General features: G+C 43.2%; 1 protein-coding gene across 3 annotated transcripts in view; it reads left to right on the top strand.

Annotated features, from left to right (window-relative positions):
* Nucleotides 1-16,046, top strand: part of LOC142397450 (storkhead-box protein 2-like) — a 69,148-nt gene extending 53,102 nt beyond the window's left edge. For all 3 annotated transcript variants that reach the window (XM_075480811.1, XM_075480812.1, XM_075480813.1), the window contains 2 exons: nucleotides 6,258-8,631; nucleotides 14,020-16,046. In XM_075480811.1, the coding sequence (XP_075336926.1) occupies nucleotides 6,258-8,631; nucleotides 14,020-14,224 (2,579 nt within the window). In that variant the 3' untranslated portion in view covers nucleotides 14,225-16,046. The remainder of the gene's footprint in view (nucleotides 1-6,257; nucleotides 8,632-14,019) is intronic.
* The last annotated feature ends 531 nt before the right edge of the window (nucleotides 16,047-16,577 follow it).

Genomic DNA, 16,577 nt, shown 5'->3' with positions numbered 1-16,577 from the left:
AGTGGGACAAAAGGAAAAGGGAAAAAGGAAAGAAGAGTGGGACAAAAGGAAAAGAGGGAAAAAAAAGAAAGAAGAGTGGGACAAAAGGGAAATAAAAAAGGAAAGAAGAGTGGGACAAAAGGAAAAGAGAAAAAAAAGGAAAGAAGAGTGGGACAAAAGGAAAAGAGAAAAAGGAAAGAAGAGTGGGACAAAAGGAAAAGAGAAAAAGGAAAGAAGAGTGGGACAAAAGGAAAATAAAAAAGGAAAGAAAAGTGGGACAAAAGGAAAAGAGAAAAAAAAGGAAAGAAGAGTGGGGACAAAGGAAAGGAAAAAAGGAAAGAAGAGTGGGACAAAAGGAAAATAAAAAAAGGAAAGAAGAGAGGGACAAAAGGAAGAGAAAAAAAGGAGAGAAAAGTGGGACAAAAGGAAAAGAGAAAAAGGAAAGAAGAGTGGGACAAAAGGAAAAGAGAAAAAAGGAAAGAAAAGTGGGACAAAAGGAAAAGAGAAAAAAAAGGAAAGAAGAGTGGGACAAAAGTAAAGGAAAAAAGGAAAGAAGAGTGGGACAAAAGGAAAGGAAAAAGGGAAAGAAGAGTGGGACAAAAGGAAAGGAAAAAGGAAAAGAAGAGTGGGACAAAAGGAAAAGATAAAAAAAAGGAAAGAAGAGTGGGACAAAAGGAAAGGAAAAAAAGGAAAGAAGAGTGGGACAAAATTCCTCCACAGTCATGTGAGAGACTGATAACTTGATTACTTCAGCTTAGTGCTGCTAAAAGTGCTTGTACAAGCTGTTGGATCATGGGGTGCACTTACCTTTTCACACCTAACAATTGAATTGAATTGAATTTGATGACACTTGAATAAATTTAGCATAAAGACTCAATAACGTTTATTAGTCATTATAAAAAAAGTCATTGTGTATGGCTACTGCTGCTGGCAGGAATGACCTCCTGTACCATGCTGTGTTACTGTAGAGCTGAAGAAGCCTCTGACTGAACACACTGCATTGTTTCATCACTGTATAATCAGGAGGATGGGCAACATTTCATTAACTTGTGCATCCAGAGCAGTCCCCGTCACAGAGCCAGCCTTCTAAGCTTCCCTTGGAAGTACAGTCTGTTTTGTCCTTTCTTGTAGACAGCCTCAATGTTGCAGTTCCAGTCCAGACTGCTGTCCACCTAACCTCCCAGGTATCTGTAGTCCTCAACCCCCTCAGCCTCTTCTTCTGGGACGGAGACAGTTTTTGTCTTACTCCAGATGCATGGCATGTTGACATGCTAAGACCATGGTTAAAAATATTTTGGCTGCACGTGGTCAACCGCAGAGACTCAGTGGACCCTTGTAGACCCTTGTGGCCTGCAGTCTAAAAGGATGTTGAAATCATGGATCAGCTTTTAGTCACTCACATTGTATCATCAACTGAAAATACTTTTTTCTTTCCACTGATTCAATTACGAGTGTGAAGCGGCTGGGATGAGAATCAGCACCTCCAAATCTGAGACCATGGTCCTCGGACGGAAAAGGGTGGAATGCCCTCTCCGGGTCGGGAATGAGATCCTTCCCCAAGTGGAGGAGTTCAAGTATCTCGGGGTCTTGTTCACAAGTGAGGGACGAATGGAACAGGAGATTAACAGACGGATCAGTGCGGCGTCTGCAGTGATGCGGCTCTGCACCGGCCCGTCGTGGTGAAGAAGGAGCTGAGCCAGAAGGCCAAGCTCTCCATTTACCGGTCAATCTATGTTCCTACCCTCACCTATGGTCACGAGCTGTGGGTAGTGACCGAAAGAACGAGATCGCCAATACAAGCGGCCGAAATGAGTTTCCTCCGCAGGGTGTCTGGGCTCTCCCTTAGAGATAGGGTGAGAAGCTCGGTCATCCGGGAGGGGCTCGGAGTAGAACCGCTGCTCCTCCGCATCAAGAGGAGTCAGATGAGGTGGCTCGGGCATCTGGTTAGGATGCCTCCTGGACGCCTCCCTGGTGAGGTGTTCCGGGCCCGTCCCACTGGGAGGAGACCCTGAGGAAGACCCCGGACACGTTGGAGAGACTATAGCCGCTTTCGGACTGTAGGAACCTTTGGCAGTTCTAATAACCTTTTAATCTGCAGGGCCGTTTTCTCCCGTGTTCGGACATACAGGAACTCGGGGCTATCTCCCTTAGTTCCTATAACCATTAAGCTACTTCTCCGAGGTCGGGTCTTTTCATGGTTCTATAGAACGCATCTGACGTAGGTGTGTGGTGGTCGGTAGCTACGCCCCATGTCATGCTATCACGGCTGAAATGTTTCCTCATACGACACAGACACAACCGGTGGGTGTTTAATAAGTTAAACTTACACGTTGTCTCCTTTGTCTGCAGCGCTCTGCTCTCCTTCCTTCATGAAATGAAAAAGTATCGTCTCCTGACTCTCTCTGTGAGCTCTTCCAGCCTCGATATTAGACGCCTGATGTGATCGTCCATGATTAATATCACCATCATGCAGACCATGAACACAGTGGCCTCCCCGCTCTCCATATTAGCTTCTTTGTGGTGTTTTTTCTACTTTTACGGTTTTGTTTTGTTTTGTTGTTGAATGTGGCGCTAAACGGCTAACGTAACACGTCACTGAAGCAGACGGCTGCGCGCGGCGCATCAGTCCCTATCAGGTCCCGAGTCATGTGCGAATGCAGACTGAAACAGTTCCGCTGGGGAAGGACAGTTATCAGAACGAAATTCGAGTAGGACAGTTCTGATAACTGCGTTCTTAGAACTACTCTGTCCGAAAGCGGCTTATGTTTCTCGGCTGGCCTGGGAACGCCTCGGGGTCCCCCCAGAAGAGCTGGAGGAAGTGGCCGGGGACAGGGACGTCTGGGTTTCTCTGCTTAAAGGATAAGACCGGTTTTTTGACATTGGGCCCTTGATTTCACATTATAGCATGATGTTCTACTCACCCCTGCTTGTTGTTTGTCATTTGGAGCTGTTCCGAAGATATTCGCGAGGCGTCTGGCTGCTCTCTTGAGATATTCGGCCATGAAACGGTTTCCTATGGGCAAGCTTAAACAGGCACAAACTATGCTGTTTATAATTTATTAATTACTCTACACCAGCACTGATAACGTGGAGGTGCGTCGCTTACTTAAAAAAATCCGGGTTATTGTAATTTTGATTTTTTTGTCGTAAAGTGGGTGTTACTGACGTCATCGTCGTGCTACTGCCACAGGCAGCCCACAGACCTGCTGCCTATTTATTCATTCGGCTAAAATTCAAAATTAGTAACCCGGATTTTTTTAAGTAAGCGACGCACCTCCACGTTATCAGTGCTGGTGTAGAGTAATTAATAAATTATAAACAGCATAGTTTGTGCCTGTATGAGCTTGCCCATAGGAAACCGTTTCATGGCCGAATATCTCAAGAGAGCAGCCAGACGCCTCGCGAATATCTTCGGAACAGCTCCAAATGACAAACAACAAGCAGGGGTGAGTAGAACATCATGTTATAATGTGAAATCAAGGGCCCAATGTCAAAAAAACGGTCTTATCCTTTAAGCTGCTGCCCCTGCAACCCGACCCCCGGAGAAGCGGAAGATGATGGATGGATGGATGTATGATTCAATTACATACAGCAGAGAATAATCAAGTTTCAAGTTTCTTCAATATGAATCTGATTATGTATGACAGCTTCTGCTTTTAACTGCCGTTTGCTTACCGCTGTTACCAATGAGATTAAGTTAAAGAGGAATAGGGATAGGCAACGATTGTAGGTTCTTGCTTTTGTTAAGGGATAGTTCGCCTCTTTTGACATGAAGCTGTATGACATCCCATATTAGCAACATCATTTATGAACATTTTCTTACCCCCTGCTGCGTCCTGTGAGCAGAGTTCCAGCCTTGTTTTGGTGTTGGCGAAGGTAGTCCGGCTAGTTGGCTGGGGACACAAAAATAAAGCGTTTTGCTTCTCAAAACAATATGCAAATGTATCACTCAAAAGAGTAATACATTTGCATCACAAAATCGTTGTCCAGGAAAAAGTCAGAGCTCACATCGCTTGGCGCTATTTTTGCCTCCCTTGATATCAATGCGTCCAGCCACCTAGCGATAGCCGCACATGTTACGGTGTTTACTGCTCGGAAGCAGGGGACTGATCGGTCTGTTCTTCGGTCTGCACAGTTTACATTGGATGCATTGATATCAAGGGAGGCAAAAATAGCGCCAAGCGATGTGAGGTCTGACTTTTTCCTGGACAACCATTTTGTGATGCAAATGTATCACTCTTTTGAACGCATATTGTTTTGAGAAGCAAGACCCAGCCAACTAGCCGGACTACCTTCGTCAACTCCAAAACGAGGCTGGAACTCTGCTCACAGGACGCAGCAGGGGTAAGTCAATGTTCATAAATGATGTTGCTAATATGGGATGTCATACACCTTCATGTCAAAAGAGGCGAACTATCCCTTTAACTATGTGGACCTTTTCTAGTTTAATCAGTAAGCTTGTTAATCCTAATAAGGAGAAACATTTATTTTAATGTCATGGTTGGGTTTAAAGTCATAATGTGTAATATTTCACGTTGTCTATTAACAAATTTGAGTCTTATCATTCACAAGTATTACCTCAATCGTTATTAATTACCTCCATCACAAAAGTGCAGTGTTCTTAAATTCTTTATATTCAGCAAACGAATGTACATAAGAGTGTTACACTCCAATGAATGTCTCCACATTGGAAACGGAAAATGCAAAGCTGATGACATGTCCTTCTACAAATCCCGTAGTTTTAAAATGGCGGAGCGACATGGAGACATTCATTGTCCGTGAAATATTACACATTATAGCTTTAAGGCTAAGGTGTAAATTGGGGTTAGGCTAGTTGTAATGTCGGTAATGACAAGGGTTAGGGTTAGGGTTTAGGTTAGGCTCTACAAAATGAGTTGTAGTCACTGCAATGTTATATCAAAGACAGCTGTGTAAGCTTGTGTGTGTGTGTGTGTGGGGGGGGGGGGGGGGGTTTCTGTGGGCAGTTACATTATTCTGGTGACTCTGAAAGTCTGCCATGATGTAACTGGCAGTAATACCTCCAGACTGACGGAGGGGGAGAGAAACAGGAAGCTAGACATTTGTGAAAAGCAGATAAAGACAGAGAGCAGGAGAAAATAGACAAATCGGCTCTTTTGTTTTTACCGCCCATCAATTACTTAGTAAATGCAGCAGAGCTGCTATGGAAGGTGCTGGCCTGCAATGGGGAACAACTTCAGGTTCAGGGTTAGGCCCAAAGGCATATTGGCATGTGGATGAGCCTGGAACTGAACTGCCAATGCTACAATTAGTAGATGCCCCACTCTGAAATCAGAGCTGCAGACCTGACAGAGAGCAACAGATGATGGATGTCCTTTGTCGCTTACTAACTGCTAGAATGTTTCAGCTAAATCTACCAAGGTATATGTTTGGTGTTTGGTGTCAGTTATTTTATCTTTCACCCCATAGCAACATGTAGAAGAACTGTATTTGCACAGCAATCCAGCCACTCAAATATAATTTGTATAGTAATTAGACTGTGTTTAATGCGGGACACCAACTCATAACAAAAAGCCCCTTTGAGGTGACTCAGGGAAGGCTTACATCTGCATCAGCTGATTGGAATGAAGGGACAGGAAAAAAGAAAACAACAATAGAGACTGGCTGAGTTGGTCATACTACAAGTCATAGAAACAATCAGAAACAAGTTTCAGAGGTACATTACACACATGACAAGCACTTGACGAAATTAACAAGACAAAAATGACTTTCACACAAACAGAAAGACGCTGAATCTCATATTATGTTCATTGTGTGTGTGTGTGTGTGTGTGGTAGAGAGAGTTCTCTATATATGTCATATGCTTTGAGTGGTTCCAAAGACAAATGAAAAGGGCTTTATAAATCAGTCCACCACAGTATCTCCTTTAAAGCACAAATGGTATCACATTTAGATTTTTAGGCTTGCAGTTTTGGAGAAATTTGGAAATGACTGTAATTGTATTTGACCCTCTATCTTGTTCTCTGTAAGCGATGTTGCTCTTTTAAAAAACAGATATAAAACACACATATAATTGTGATTGGTGTCTGAAAGATGATGGAGGTTTTATCTTTTTTTTACTTGAGTTTAGCTTTACGATGCTTACATTTGGTTGCTTAGATTTCTTAGTTGTAAAGATCATCATGACATCTTTATTAAATAATTCTGTTGTGGTGTCATTCTGTTCAATTAAAGCTAATGAAAACACACCTCTTTATGAAATGTCACTGCTCTGATCCTGCCTCTCTGATTCTGCTCAGGTGTCCCCACACCAACCGAGGAGGCTCTGCACCACACACTCAACATGCTGGTTCGTGAGCGTAAGATCTACCCAACACCTGATGGATATTTCATTGTCACCCCCCAAACTTATTTCATCACTCCAAGCCTAATCAGAACCAGCTCAAAGTGGTACCACTTAGAGGAGCGGTCAGCGGAACGACACCAGTATCAGAAACAACAGCAGCATCAGCAAACTCAGTGCACCTCCCCTCTCTCGGGCACCATAACCCCATCCACCGCTGGGGGGTTGCGAGATCGAACCCACCCAAAAACCAGCCAAAACCATTGTGGAGCAGGTGAAGATTATTTTTACAACAATAGTTCCCGTGCAGACGACCCACCTAGCCACCATACAACCTTGCAGCGCCGTTCTCCCAAAGACCACAGAGAGATGTACTCATCACAACACTCCCCACAAACACCTCTTCAGCAATCAGGAGGCAACACAGAAAAGAGCCGCAGCTCTCTTGGGTTCCCGTTTAAGACGGACACACTCACCAAACATCGAGGAGGGGGAGTCGGGGGAGGAGGAACTGGGGACGTAGAGAAACAAGCAGGGAGTGGTATAGGAAGTCGTAAGTTTGGTTTGAAGTTGTTCCGTCTTAGTTTTAAGAAGGATAAGGCCAAGCAACTGGCTACCTTTTCTGCACAGTTCCCCCCTGAGGAGTGGCCGCTCCGCGACGAGGAGGTGCCAAGCCAACTGCCACGCCACGTAGAGATGGAGATTATCCGTAGAATCAACCCTGACCTTACTGTCGAAAACCTGGCACGGCATACAGCAGTTATGAAGCGTCTTGAAGAAGAGCGTGCTCAGAGGATCAAAGCATCATCAGCCAATCAGAGCTCCAGGAGTAGAAGAAGTGGGGGTAGACACAGAAAGCAGTCTCAGACTAAACTCAGCCGCTCACATAGCAAGACAAGGGCATTCCGCTTTGAACCAAGTGATGGCACCCACATAGAGCCGGCTGACAGAGACTACAGAGGTTACTCGTCCTCACTGGCTCGGTCACCACGGGAACAAGCCCTGGCCATGGAGCGGCAGAGGGCTCGGCTTCACCTTGCACACAGTATCCCCAACATTCTGGACTCTTCTCATCTACCTGTCACTCCAGAGTGGGATGTATCCGGAGAGCTCGCCAAGCGACGCACAGAAATGCCTTTCCCTGAGCCAAGCCATGTCCCATCAGCCCATCATTCCAAAGTCCACCGCTCACACTCCCACACCCAGGAGAGGAAGTCTAGAAACGAACGCAGTGGCAAAGCCAAGGAACGTTCAAGGTCTATGGACAACTCCAAAGGACCACTTGGAGCTGGATTGATTGGACCACCTGATTATTACGATGACCGGAGCCGCTACTATACTGATGATGGCACACTGCGAGCCAATCAGAGCTCTTCTCTTTACACTCGTTCCACGCCTCCCACAGCTAAGATGCCAGGGGATTCTCTTGCATTGGATGGTGGCAGGAACTTTGAGAAGAGTAAGAGTAGAGACAGTTTGCCTGGTTACTCACCCAAACCACTGAGTTCCTCCAACCCTCCTGATGATTACTTCCAGTGCTCTGGTAACTCTGAAGTTACTTTTACTGCAACAAACACACTGGGAACGCTTAGCAAAAACCACCACGAAGGTTTAAAACCAAGCAACACTGACAGGCAAATAGATAGACAGACATCCTATCCACCAGAAAATAAGGAGGACTTGCAAAAAGTGGGACCTAAAGGTGGCAGCCTGCCTCCAATACCTCTCTCTGTCCCTGACCCTTGCATTTCTAGTTCACGACCTCCCCACAGTGCCACCTCTGGCCAGGAGAAACACAAGGAGATCTTCAGTAAAGACACACTCTTCAAACCTCCTCCCAGCCTCCCTTTGCCTGGTTATAGCTCCTTGAGAAAACCCACAGCGCTTGCCTCAACTACTCTTTCTTCGTCCTGTGATGCTCTTGATTCCAACAAGGGCTTTGATGCTCCTAAACCACTAGTGGCAACACTGTCTGCTCCTACACAGGGGATCGAGCCCACATCCAGTGCTGCAGAGGCCTCCTTTGACTACTACAATGTCTCAGATGATGACGAACTTGAGGAGGGGGGGGCTAAGAGTCGAGAGGAGGATGAGAAACCTGCAGGAAGTGTTGCTGGACTACAAGGCGGTGGAGCAGGGACCATGCAGTGGCTGTTGGAGAGAGAGAAGGCAAGGGATCTACAGCGGAGGTTTGAAAGAACCCTCACATTCTCTGGTGCTAAAGAGAACCTTCCAGAGCCCAGCCAGAGCCAGCAGTCAGCCCACTCGGCAAGACTGGACAGCATGGACTCCAGCTCCGTCACTGTTGACAGTGGATTCAACTCACCACGGTGAGAGCATCACTATACATGTTGCACACTGAGAAACTCAAACTTTTACACTGGTCCGACAAAGTAAGTGCACTGAACAAGAAAACAGAATTTGATTGGCTGTGATAAAGTGCTGACAGATCAATATGAAATATCTGATCACCAGAAACATTTGATGTTCAACAAATTTGAACAAAAATACGCACACACACACACACACACACACACATATGTGAAAATAAAGGCGTCCCACTTTCTGTTCTAAGGCTTCGTGTATCAGGACATAATTGAAAAACTGAAAGTACGTTATGCCATGTTGCATGCTGGATGTTGGCGCCATCTTGTGATGAAGCTTCTTCTGTTACCTCAGTTTAAGACAGTTGTTGCCTTATCAGATTTCGTTTTGTTTGGCTAAAAACAGTCAAATCTGATAAAAAGATTATTTTATGAATAATTATGATTACAATTAATTGAATTCCAATTGGCTTGAATTGGACTTTATTATCTAAGTTCCTTGAGATGACATTTGTTGTATTTGGCGCTATATAAATAAAAATGAATTGAATTGAATAAAAGAGATGAAGAAATAAAAAAGGATAAAGATGATGGACCTCACCAGGAGTAATTGAAATGCACTGCTGAATGTAAGATCTGCTAATTAACAAGCTGTCATTGTGCTGAAATCTGATCCCACACCTTTAGCAATATGTTCATTTTCAAATCAAATCAAATTTATTTGTATAGCACATTTCATGTACAAACAATTCAAACTGCTTCACATAAAATAAAAGCATTGCAGCAGGGAGTGGAAGAAGCATTAAAATACATAAAAGAATATAAAGAGAAACAAATAAAATAATTTAAATGAATTTAAAAACAAGCAACAGTCTAGATAAGTTAAAAGATATTATGGAGTCATAAACTGTAGATTCCACTAAATTAAACTAATTTAAGTTTGTGGATAAACTCTATCTGAGGCTAATGGTCCAGCAGAGTTAGCTAAAGACTGTGGGTGTGCAGCAGCCACTTTTCATCCCACTGTTTGAACAACTTGGTCCAGTTCAACGCTGGACTGAAGAAACTGAGCCACAAAGAGGGATCAGTTCCAACTCTCAGAGCCTGAACTTCAGAGCAGGGAAATGGAAGCATCTGAGAAATAATAATAAATAATAATAATAAATCAAATTTGTAACGCACTTTTCATTAGCAAAAATCTCAAAGTGCTACAAAGTACAACTAAAATCAGGGATAAAATCAACATCATAAAAATCATGTGGCGGCAGAATAGGCTTGCTTAAAAAGAAAAGTCTTTAAGCCTCTTTTGAAGTCGCCCAGCGGTTGCGGAGCTCTCAGATAGACCGGGAGAGAGTTCCAGAGACGGGGGGCTGCCACAGAGAATGCCCGATCTCCCATGGTCCTTAATCTGGATCGAGGAAGGTGGAGGAGGTTGCAGTCTTGTGATCGTAGAGATCTGGTGGATGAATGTGGAATGAGAAGGTCCTTCAGATAATCTGGTGAGGTTCCGTTTAAGCATTGATGGGTGATGAGAGCAATTTTGTACTGAATTCTGTAAGTGACAGGAAGCCAGAGCAGATCATGGAGAATAGGTGTAATATGGTCAGTTTTACGAGCTCTCAATAGAACCCTGGCTGCACCGTTCTGAATGTACTGAAGCTTCTGAAGATGTTTTCTGTGGATTCCAACAAACAGAGAATTGCAGTAATCGAGCCTGGAGGAAACAAAGGCATGGACGAGAGTCTCGGCATCAGAGAAAGAGAGAGATGGACGAATTTTGGAGATATTACGAAGATGAAAGAAGCAGGTTTTAAACAGATGCTTAATGTGATTTTCAAATGTAAGTTGAGAGTCCATTTTTACTCCAAGATTTGTAACAGGGGTGGAGAGGGAGATATCTTGTCCAGAAAAAGAAATAGTCGTCAGAGTTGAAGTTTGAACCTGGTGAGGGGTGCCAATCAATATGGCTTCAGTTTTGGAGCAGTTTAACTGAAGAAAGTTCTGATTCATCCACGTCCTTATCTCCTCCAGGCAGGTAGTGAGGGCAGAGAGTGAAGATGGTGATGATGATGCTCCAGTTCTAATGTAAAGTTGTATGTCGTCAGCGTAACAATGGAAGGAGATGTTGTGCCGATTAATGATTTGACCTAAAGGCAGCATGTAAAGGGAAAATAGCAGGGGCCCTAGAACTGACCCTTGTGGGACACCACAGGAAACACAGACAGTCTGGGACTTGGCGTTGCCAAGACTAACACATTCCAGCCTATTGGAGAGGAAGGATTTAAACCAGTCCAGAACCGTGTCACAGAGACCGACCTCCTCATGAAGACGGTGGAGGAGGATACTATGGTCCACAGTGTCAAAGGCTGCAGTGAGGTCAAGGAGGACAAGGAGAGAAGTAGAGCCAGTGTCAGCTGCCATGAGGACATCGTTGGTAACTCTCAGCAATGCGGTCTCAGTACTGTGAGCTGGACGGAAACCAGAATGAAATTTCTCGTACAGAGAGTGTTATTGTAGGTGGAGCTGCAGCTGAGCAGCAACAGCTTTCTCCAGCAATTTTGACAGAAATGGGAGGAGGGAAATTGGGCGGTAATTGGAAAGAATGTCTGGATCCAAGTTGGATTTTTTCAGAAGAGGTTTGATGATAGCAGTTTTAAGAGGCAATGGAACATGACCAGATTTCAGTGACTTGTTTATTATTTGTGTGATTAATGGGCTTATTGCAGCGTGATTGGATTTTATGAGTGACGAGGGGAAGGGATCCAGGGCGCAGGATGTAGGCTTCATTGTCTTGATGATAGTCTCCACTTCACTCTGAGCAACATCGTCAAAGCAGGTCAGGGACCCAGAATGCACAGGGGTAGATGCCAGCCGAAGATCATGAAGGCTATGGAGCTGAGATCGGATAGAGCTAACTTTGTTTTGGAAAAAAGAAAGAAACAGATTGCATTTTTGAGCCGAGTCCTCAGCATGAGTTTGTTCAGTGGGATTAAGGAGATGGTTTATTGTAGAGAAAAGCTGTTTAGAATTTCCCGGGCAGCTGTTGATGATGTTGGAATAATACTTAGAACGCGCTTCTTTAAGAGAAAAGGCGTAAGCTTTCTGATGTTCCTTATATGCCTGCTTGTGTACAGAAAGACCAGATGACTTTACACGTCTCTCAATAGCACGGCCTGCTGCTTTCATGTTCCGCAGCTCATCAGTGTACCAAGGGGCTGAGCGGGGGAATGACACCAGCTTCGATTTAAGAGGAGCATGGAGCTCCAGAAGCTCCTGAAGAGATTGATTATAGTAATCCACAGAGTCATTTACAGATGAATGATTGACAGCAGTCAGGGAGTGGAGATCAGAGGACAAAGCCTCAAGGGAGATGTTTTTCAAGTCACGGAACTGAATAAGACGTTTAGGATTTGGAGCAGACAAAGTTGAAGGCACTTCTAGAGAGATGACACTGTGGTCCGAGACACCAAGGTCATATACAGATAAGTCGTTGATAGTTACAGTGTCTGTAATCACCAAATCCAGCGTATGCCCCCTGTTGTGTGTAGGGGCGTCAACATAAGATTAAGAGAGTCCAGAAGAGACTTAAAATCTGCTGCCAGAGGGGAAGAAGGATGATCAATATGGATATTTAAGTCTCCAAGAATGATATTTTTCACAGAACGGGCACAGAGAGAAGTAAAGAGATCATGCTTCTCTGAGTTAAATGAAGCATGTGGTTTTGGAGGCCGATAAAGCAATATAATATTCATCTGGAGGGGGGCTTTAAGAATAACTCCTCATGGTTTATTTATTGAGTTATTTTCTACGCTAACAGCTTAGCTAGTCACCTAATGAAGGTGACGAACACCAACTTCTCTGGAGTTATTGCTGTTGCTTTCTGAAAGATGAACATTATTGTTCCCACATTACTTTGTAAACTGAAGCTTCCTAGTTGAACAGTTTCTTTCTGTAATTCTGACAACCACACAGCTGTGTGGATAAGGTGTGTTTCCAACACAACACCGGTCCTCTCCTCACTCCCGTTGCTACACTGAACGCCGTGTACCGCTCTCAGGGTGTTAACATTATATTATCAGCATGTTTCTGATAAAGATGTAGGTTTAATGAGGTTAATATATCCAGAAATGTTTAAACGCAGTAATTAACCGTAGTGAAGCATTGTTTACTGGCATCTGCTGCCAACTTAGAGCTGCACTGCTAAACTGTTTCCCGCTTCGTTATGTTTGTGTTTACTGCATTAAATGACTCAATGGATGCCCAGGTTTTAATGACAGGTAACGTACGTAAACAACCAGCATGACAGCAGGCATTTTGACCAAAGCCTGTCTCATACATCTCAGTGAGAAGAAGGAAGAAATGTGTGTCAAATTATTAAAAAGAGCATGATATATGTCACCTTTAGAAGTATATGCGTGTGACTGTCTTTTTACATGCACACAGCATCAAACCATAACCGGTGACGTTGCATTATTGTGTTGTTGTTGTGTTGCTAGTCGACACTGAAACAACAAGTCATGCTTTAAGATTAGAAGTCTTACATATTTTGGGGCATTTTTTGCCTTTAAGGAACAGAACAGTAGAGAGAGACAGGAAAGGGGGAATAATGTGCAGGTAAAGCTCGACACTGTAATTTGTGGAACGTGCGCTAACCAAAGACGAGCTCGTTTTTACACACTGTGTCTGTGTTTTATACGGCCAACTCTCCTGCCTGGACTGGACTGGATAAGTCTGCCTGTTATCAAATCAAAAATCAAAATCAAATCAAATTTATTTTGATAGCACATTTCATGTACAAACAATTCAAAGTGCTTTACATAAAATAAAAGCATTGCAGCAGGGAGTGGAAGAAGAATTAAAAATACATAAAAGAATATAAAGAGAAACAAATAAAATAATTTAAATAAATTTAAAAACAAGCAACAGTCGAGATAAATTCAAAGATATCGCACAGATTTCATGTACAGACACATGAGAACAGAAATGTTTTTAACCTGGATTTAAAAATGTCTCCATTTGGTGAAAGTTTAATCTCCACTGGCAGTTTGTTCCACTTGTTTGCAGCATAACAGCTAAATGCTGCTTCTCCATGTTTAGTCTGGACTCTGGACTGGACCAGCTGACCTGAGTCCTTGGATCTAAGAGCTCTGCTGGCTTTATATTCTCTGAACAGATCACAGATGCATTTTGGGCCTAAACCGTTCTGGGATTTGTAAACCATCAGCAGGCTTTTAAAATCTATTCTGTTAGAAACCCTCGCACCCTTAATGAACAGAAATCTGAACGTCTGTTAAGCAGAGTATAAATCCTGACATCTGGTTGATCTGAACAGTTTATGGCAGAAATGTTTCAGGACTGAGTCATTTGTCTTTATGTGTCTTTGTGTCTGAACAGAACCAGAGAGAGTTTAGCATCGAACACCTCTTCAATAGTGGAAAGTAACAGACGGCAGAACTTGGCACTGAGTCCTGGCCACCTCGGCATTACCACTGGCAACGGTCCTCCTTTCTCTTTCCGGGCCATTTCGGAACCTGCGGGCACACAACCGGACAAACTCCAGAAGCCCAACACCTGCCTTGCGTCCATCACCAGTGTGTAGACCTGGAGCCAAGGACCGGGCAGAAAGTCGTAGTCCCACCCCCAAGGACTGTTCCACCCTGAGACTGACGGACTGCATCAGTGGAGCTGCAATAGGTCCGCTGTGGAAAAACACCTGTTAACACCTACGTACACACACACACACACACACACACACACGGATATAAACTGGAATCACAAGGAAACTGCTCTCTCTTTAAGACGGATACACACACACACACACACACACACACACATCAAGCCACTGGGTTAACTCTGATAATGTTACTCTACAGCCTCTAGTTTACATACTACTGTTTTTGTGTTGTTTTACATATGTGTGTTCTAGTTGGTGGATGCATGTGTGGGTGTGTGTGGGTGTGTGTGTGTTGGTGTAATGTATGTATTATCTGTAATCTCAGGTTCTGTTATTTCCACTCCCATTCGAACTCCTCCATATCAGTGCATCTCCCTCTAGTGGTGCTACACGCTGAGGAGCTGCCGCTCTGCTGACTACTGTTACTGATGGTTTGCTCTGCACACATACTCTCACTGATCCAGCTTCACCTCACCAGCTGTCTCCTTTAGCTCTACTCTATCATCTGCTACTTGCAGACACCCTTTAAGGCAAGACACGGCAGGCAAAAACAGAAAATCTGCGGCCGTTTGGCTTCCCTTTTTCAAACAAGTGGGAAGAAAGAAACGAACATGAGTTTGAGAGGCACGGTGACGAGTTGGTGACGGAGAGGCATGGCTAGGCATTTCCACAGCTGGCACATTTTTCCTAAAAAAAGGTCTGGGAGAAGAGGATTTCAATGAAACATGCAGTGCAATTTACAAAGCTAACACGGTGTTATTCTGCCAGTATTTAATGTTGACAGTTTTAGCTCAATCTTAACAGTGAAACACTCGACTAAAAGACACAGAATAGAGAAGTCAGCCAATCAAATATTAAGACCTCAAGTTTAAAGGCGGAGTCAGACAGTTAAACCCTTTTATTGTTTTCCAATCCCGTTCTTTCACACAGCTGGGCTTTAGAAAGTGATGGATTAAAGTTGCAGTGACGTCCGGCTGTGGAGTCATTTCAAAATGTTCTCATTGGTAATCATTGCAGCACTATGAGGGTGAATCTCGTGTGCCGACCGTGGTTCTAGACTGTGAAAAATTCTAAGAAATTTGAATGTCATCAATCCGAGGAGTGAATCTGATTGAAACGTTTGTGAAAGTAAAGAGCTGTACAGTTGCATAAAGAAGGTCAGGTGATAGTTCCTTTTTTTTTTTTCCAGAGCCAAACTGCACCTGACATCTTTTCAACCTCTGAAGCAGGAAGCATGCTCACCTTCACACATGTAGACACTTATGTTTTCTAGATAACAAGTAGTCCCAAAAAAGCTGTGCCTGTGTTGTTAGCTGAGCGTCACCTGATGGTCATGTGACCCCACACCGGCTCACGCTGCTCTTCGTAGGTTACAGTGGTGCGAAGTACTGGTTGTGTCTGTGTTCATGAATCAGTGCAGTGTCAGTAGATCACCCACTGCTCGCGCTCATCTGCTCTTCTTTTCACTGCACCCTCAAGCAGGACAAATTGCCTTTTAAATTTGCCCCCCCAAACATTTTGAAAAGTCATTTGTCCTATTTAACACATCTGACCCAGTCTGACATTTTATTGGATACCTTATTTCTTTTTATTAGACTTACTATTGATAAAAACTTGTACTATAAAAAGTAACTGTCTTATTGTAAGTATTGAACTGGGGAGCTTTATGAGTATTTTTTTTTTAATCTAAAAATGTATTGGTTTCCAATATTTACAATAAAATTTTACATTCTAATCTTTAAAGACAGTTTTTGTCAGAACTAGTTTTTTCTTCAGACGCTCAAACAATAATCTCTTTTTAAGTATTCCTTTAAAACATGAAACCTTCCTCTTTAATTTGCTAAATATTTTGCTGTCATTTCTTTTGTAGAGTTCACAACCTTAGTTTGAAAAAGTTCACGTCTAAAAATTCAGCATAGATGGTCTTTTACTGGTTGTTGACAATGTTTTTTGATCGACTGTGTTATAGAAAAAGAAATTCCAAATTTTCTCTGTTATAAGACTAACATGCCAAGAAAATGAAACAATGGTTTTGAACCTGGCTTCATGAATGAATGAATGAATGAATTTATTTGACTATTTTTTGTAAAATCATGGTACAGCAACTGAACCATACATTAAAATAAATAAATAGTCAGGGATAACACAAAAAAGCCCTAAGGCTTATTTCCATTGTGGTCCCTGGATGGTAGGAAAACAAGGGCAAGTATGGCAGCATTCTTACATACATACATACATACATACATGCATGCATACATACATACATTCAAAAACATAT

The sequence above is a fragment of the Odontesthes bonariensis genome, chromosome 13 (assembly GCF_027942865.1).
Source record: "Odontesthes bonariensis isolate fOdoBon6 chromosome 13, fOdoBon6.hap1, whole genome shotgun sequence".
In the NCBI taxonomy this organism is placed as follows: Eukaryota; Metazoa; Chordata; class Actinopteri; order Atheriniformes; family Atherinopsidae; genus Odontesthes; species Odontesthes bonariensis.
Note: the sequence above shows the minus strand (reverse complement) of the source record. Positions and strands in the feature narration are given on the sequence as shown.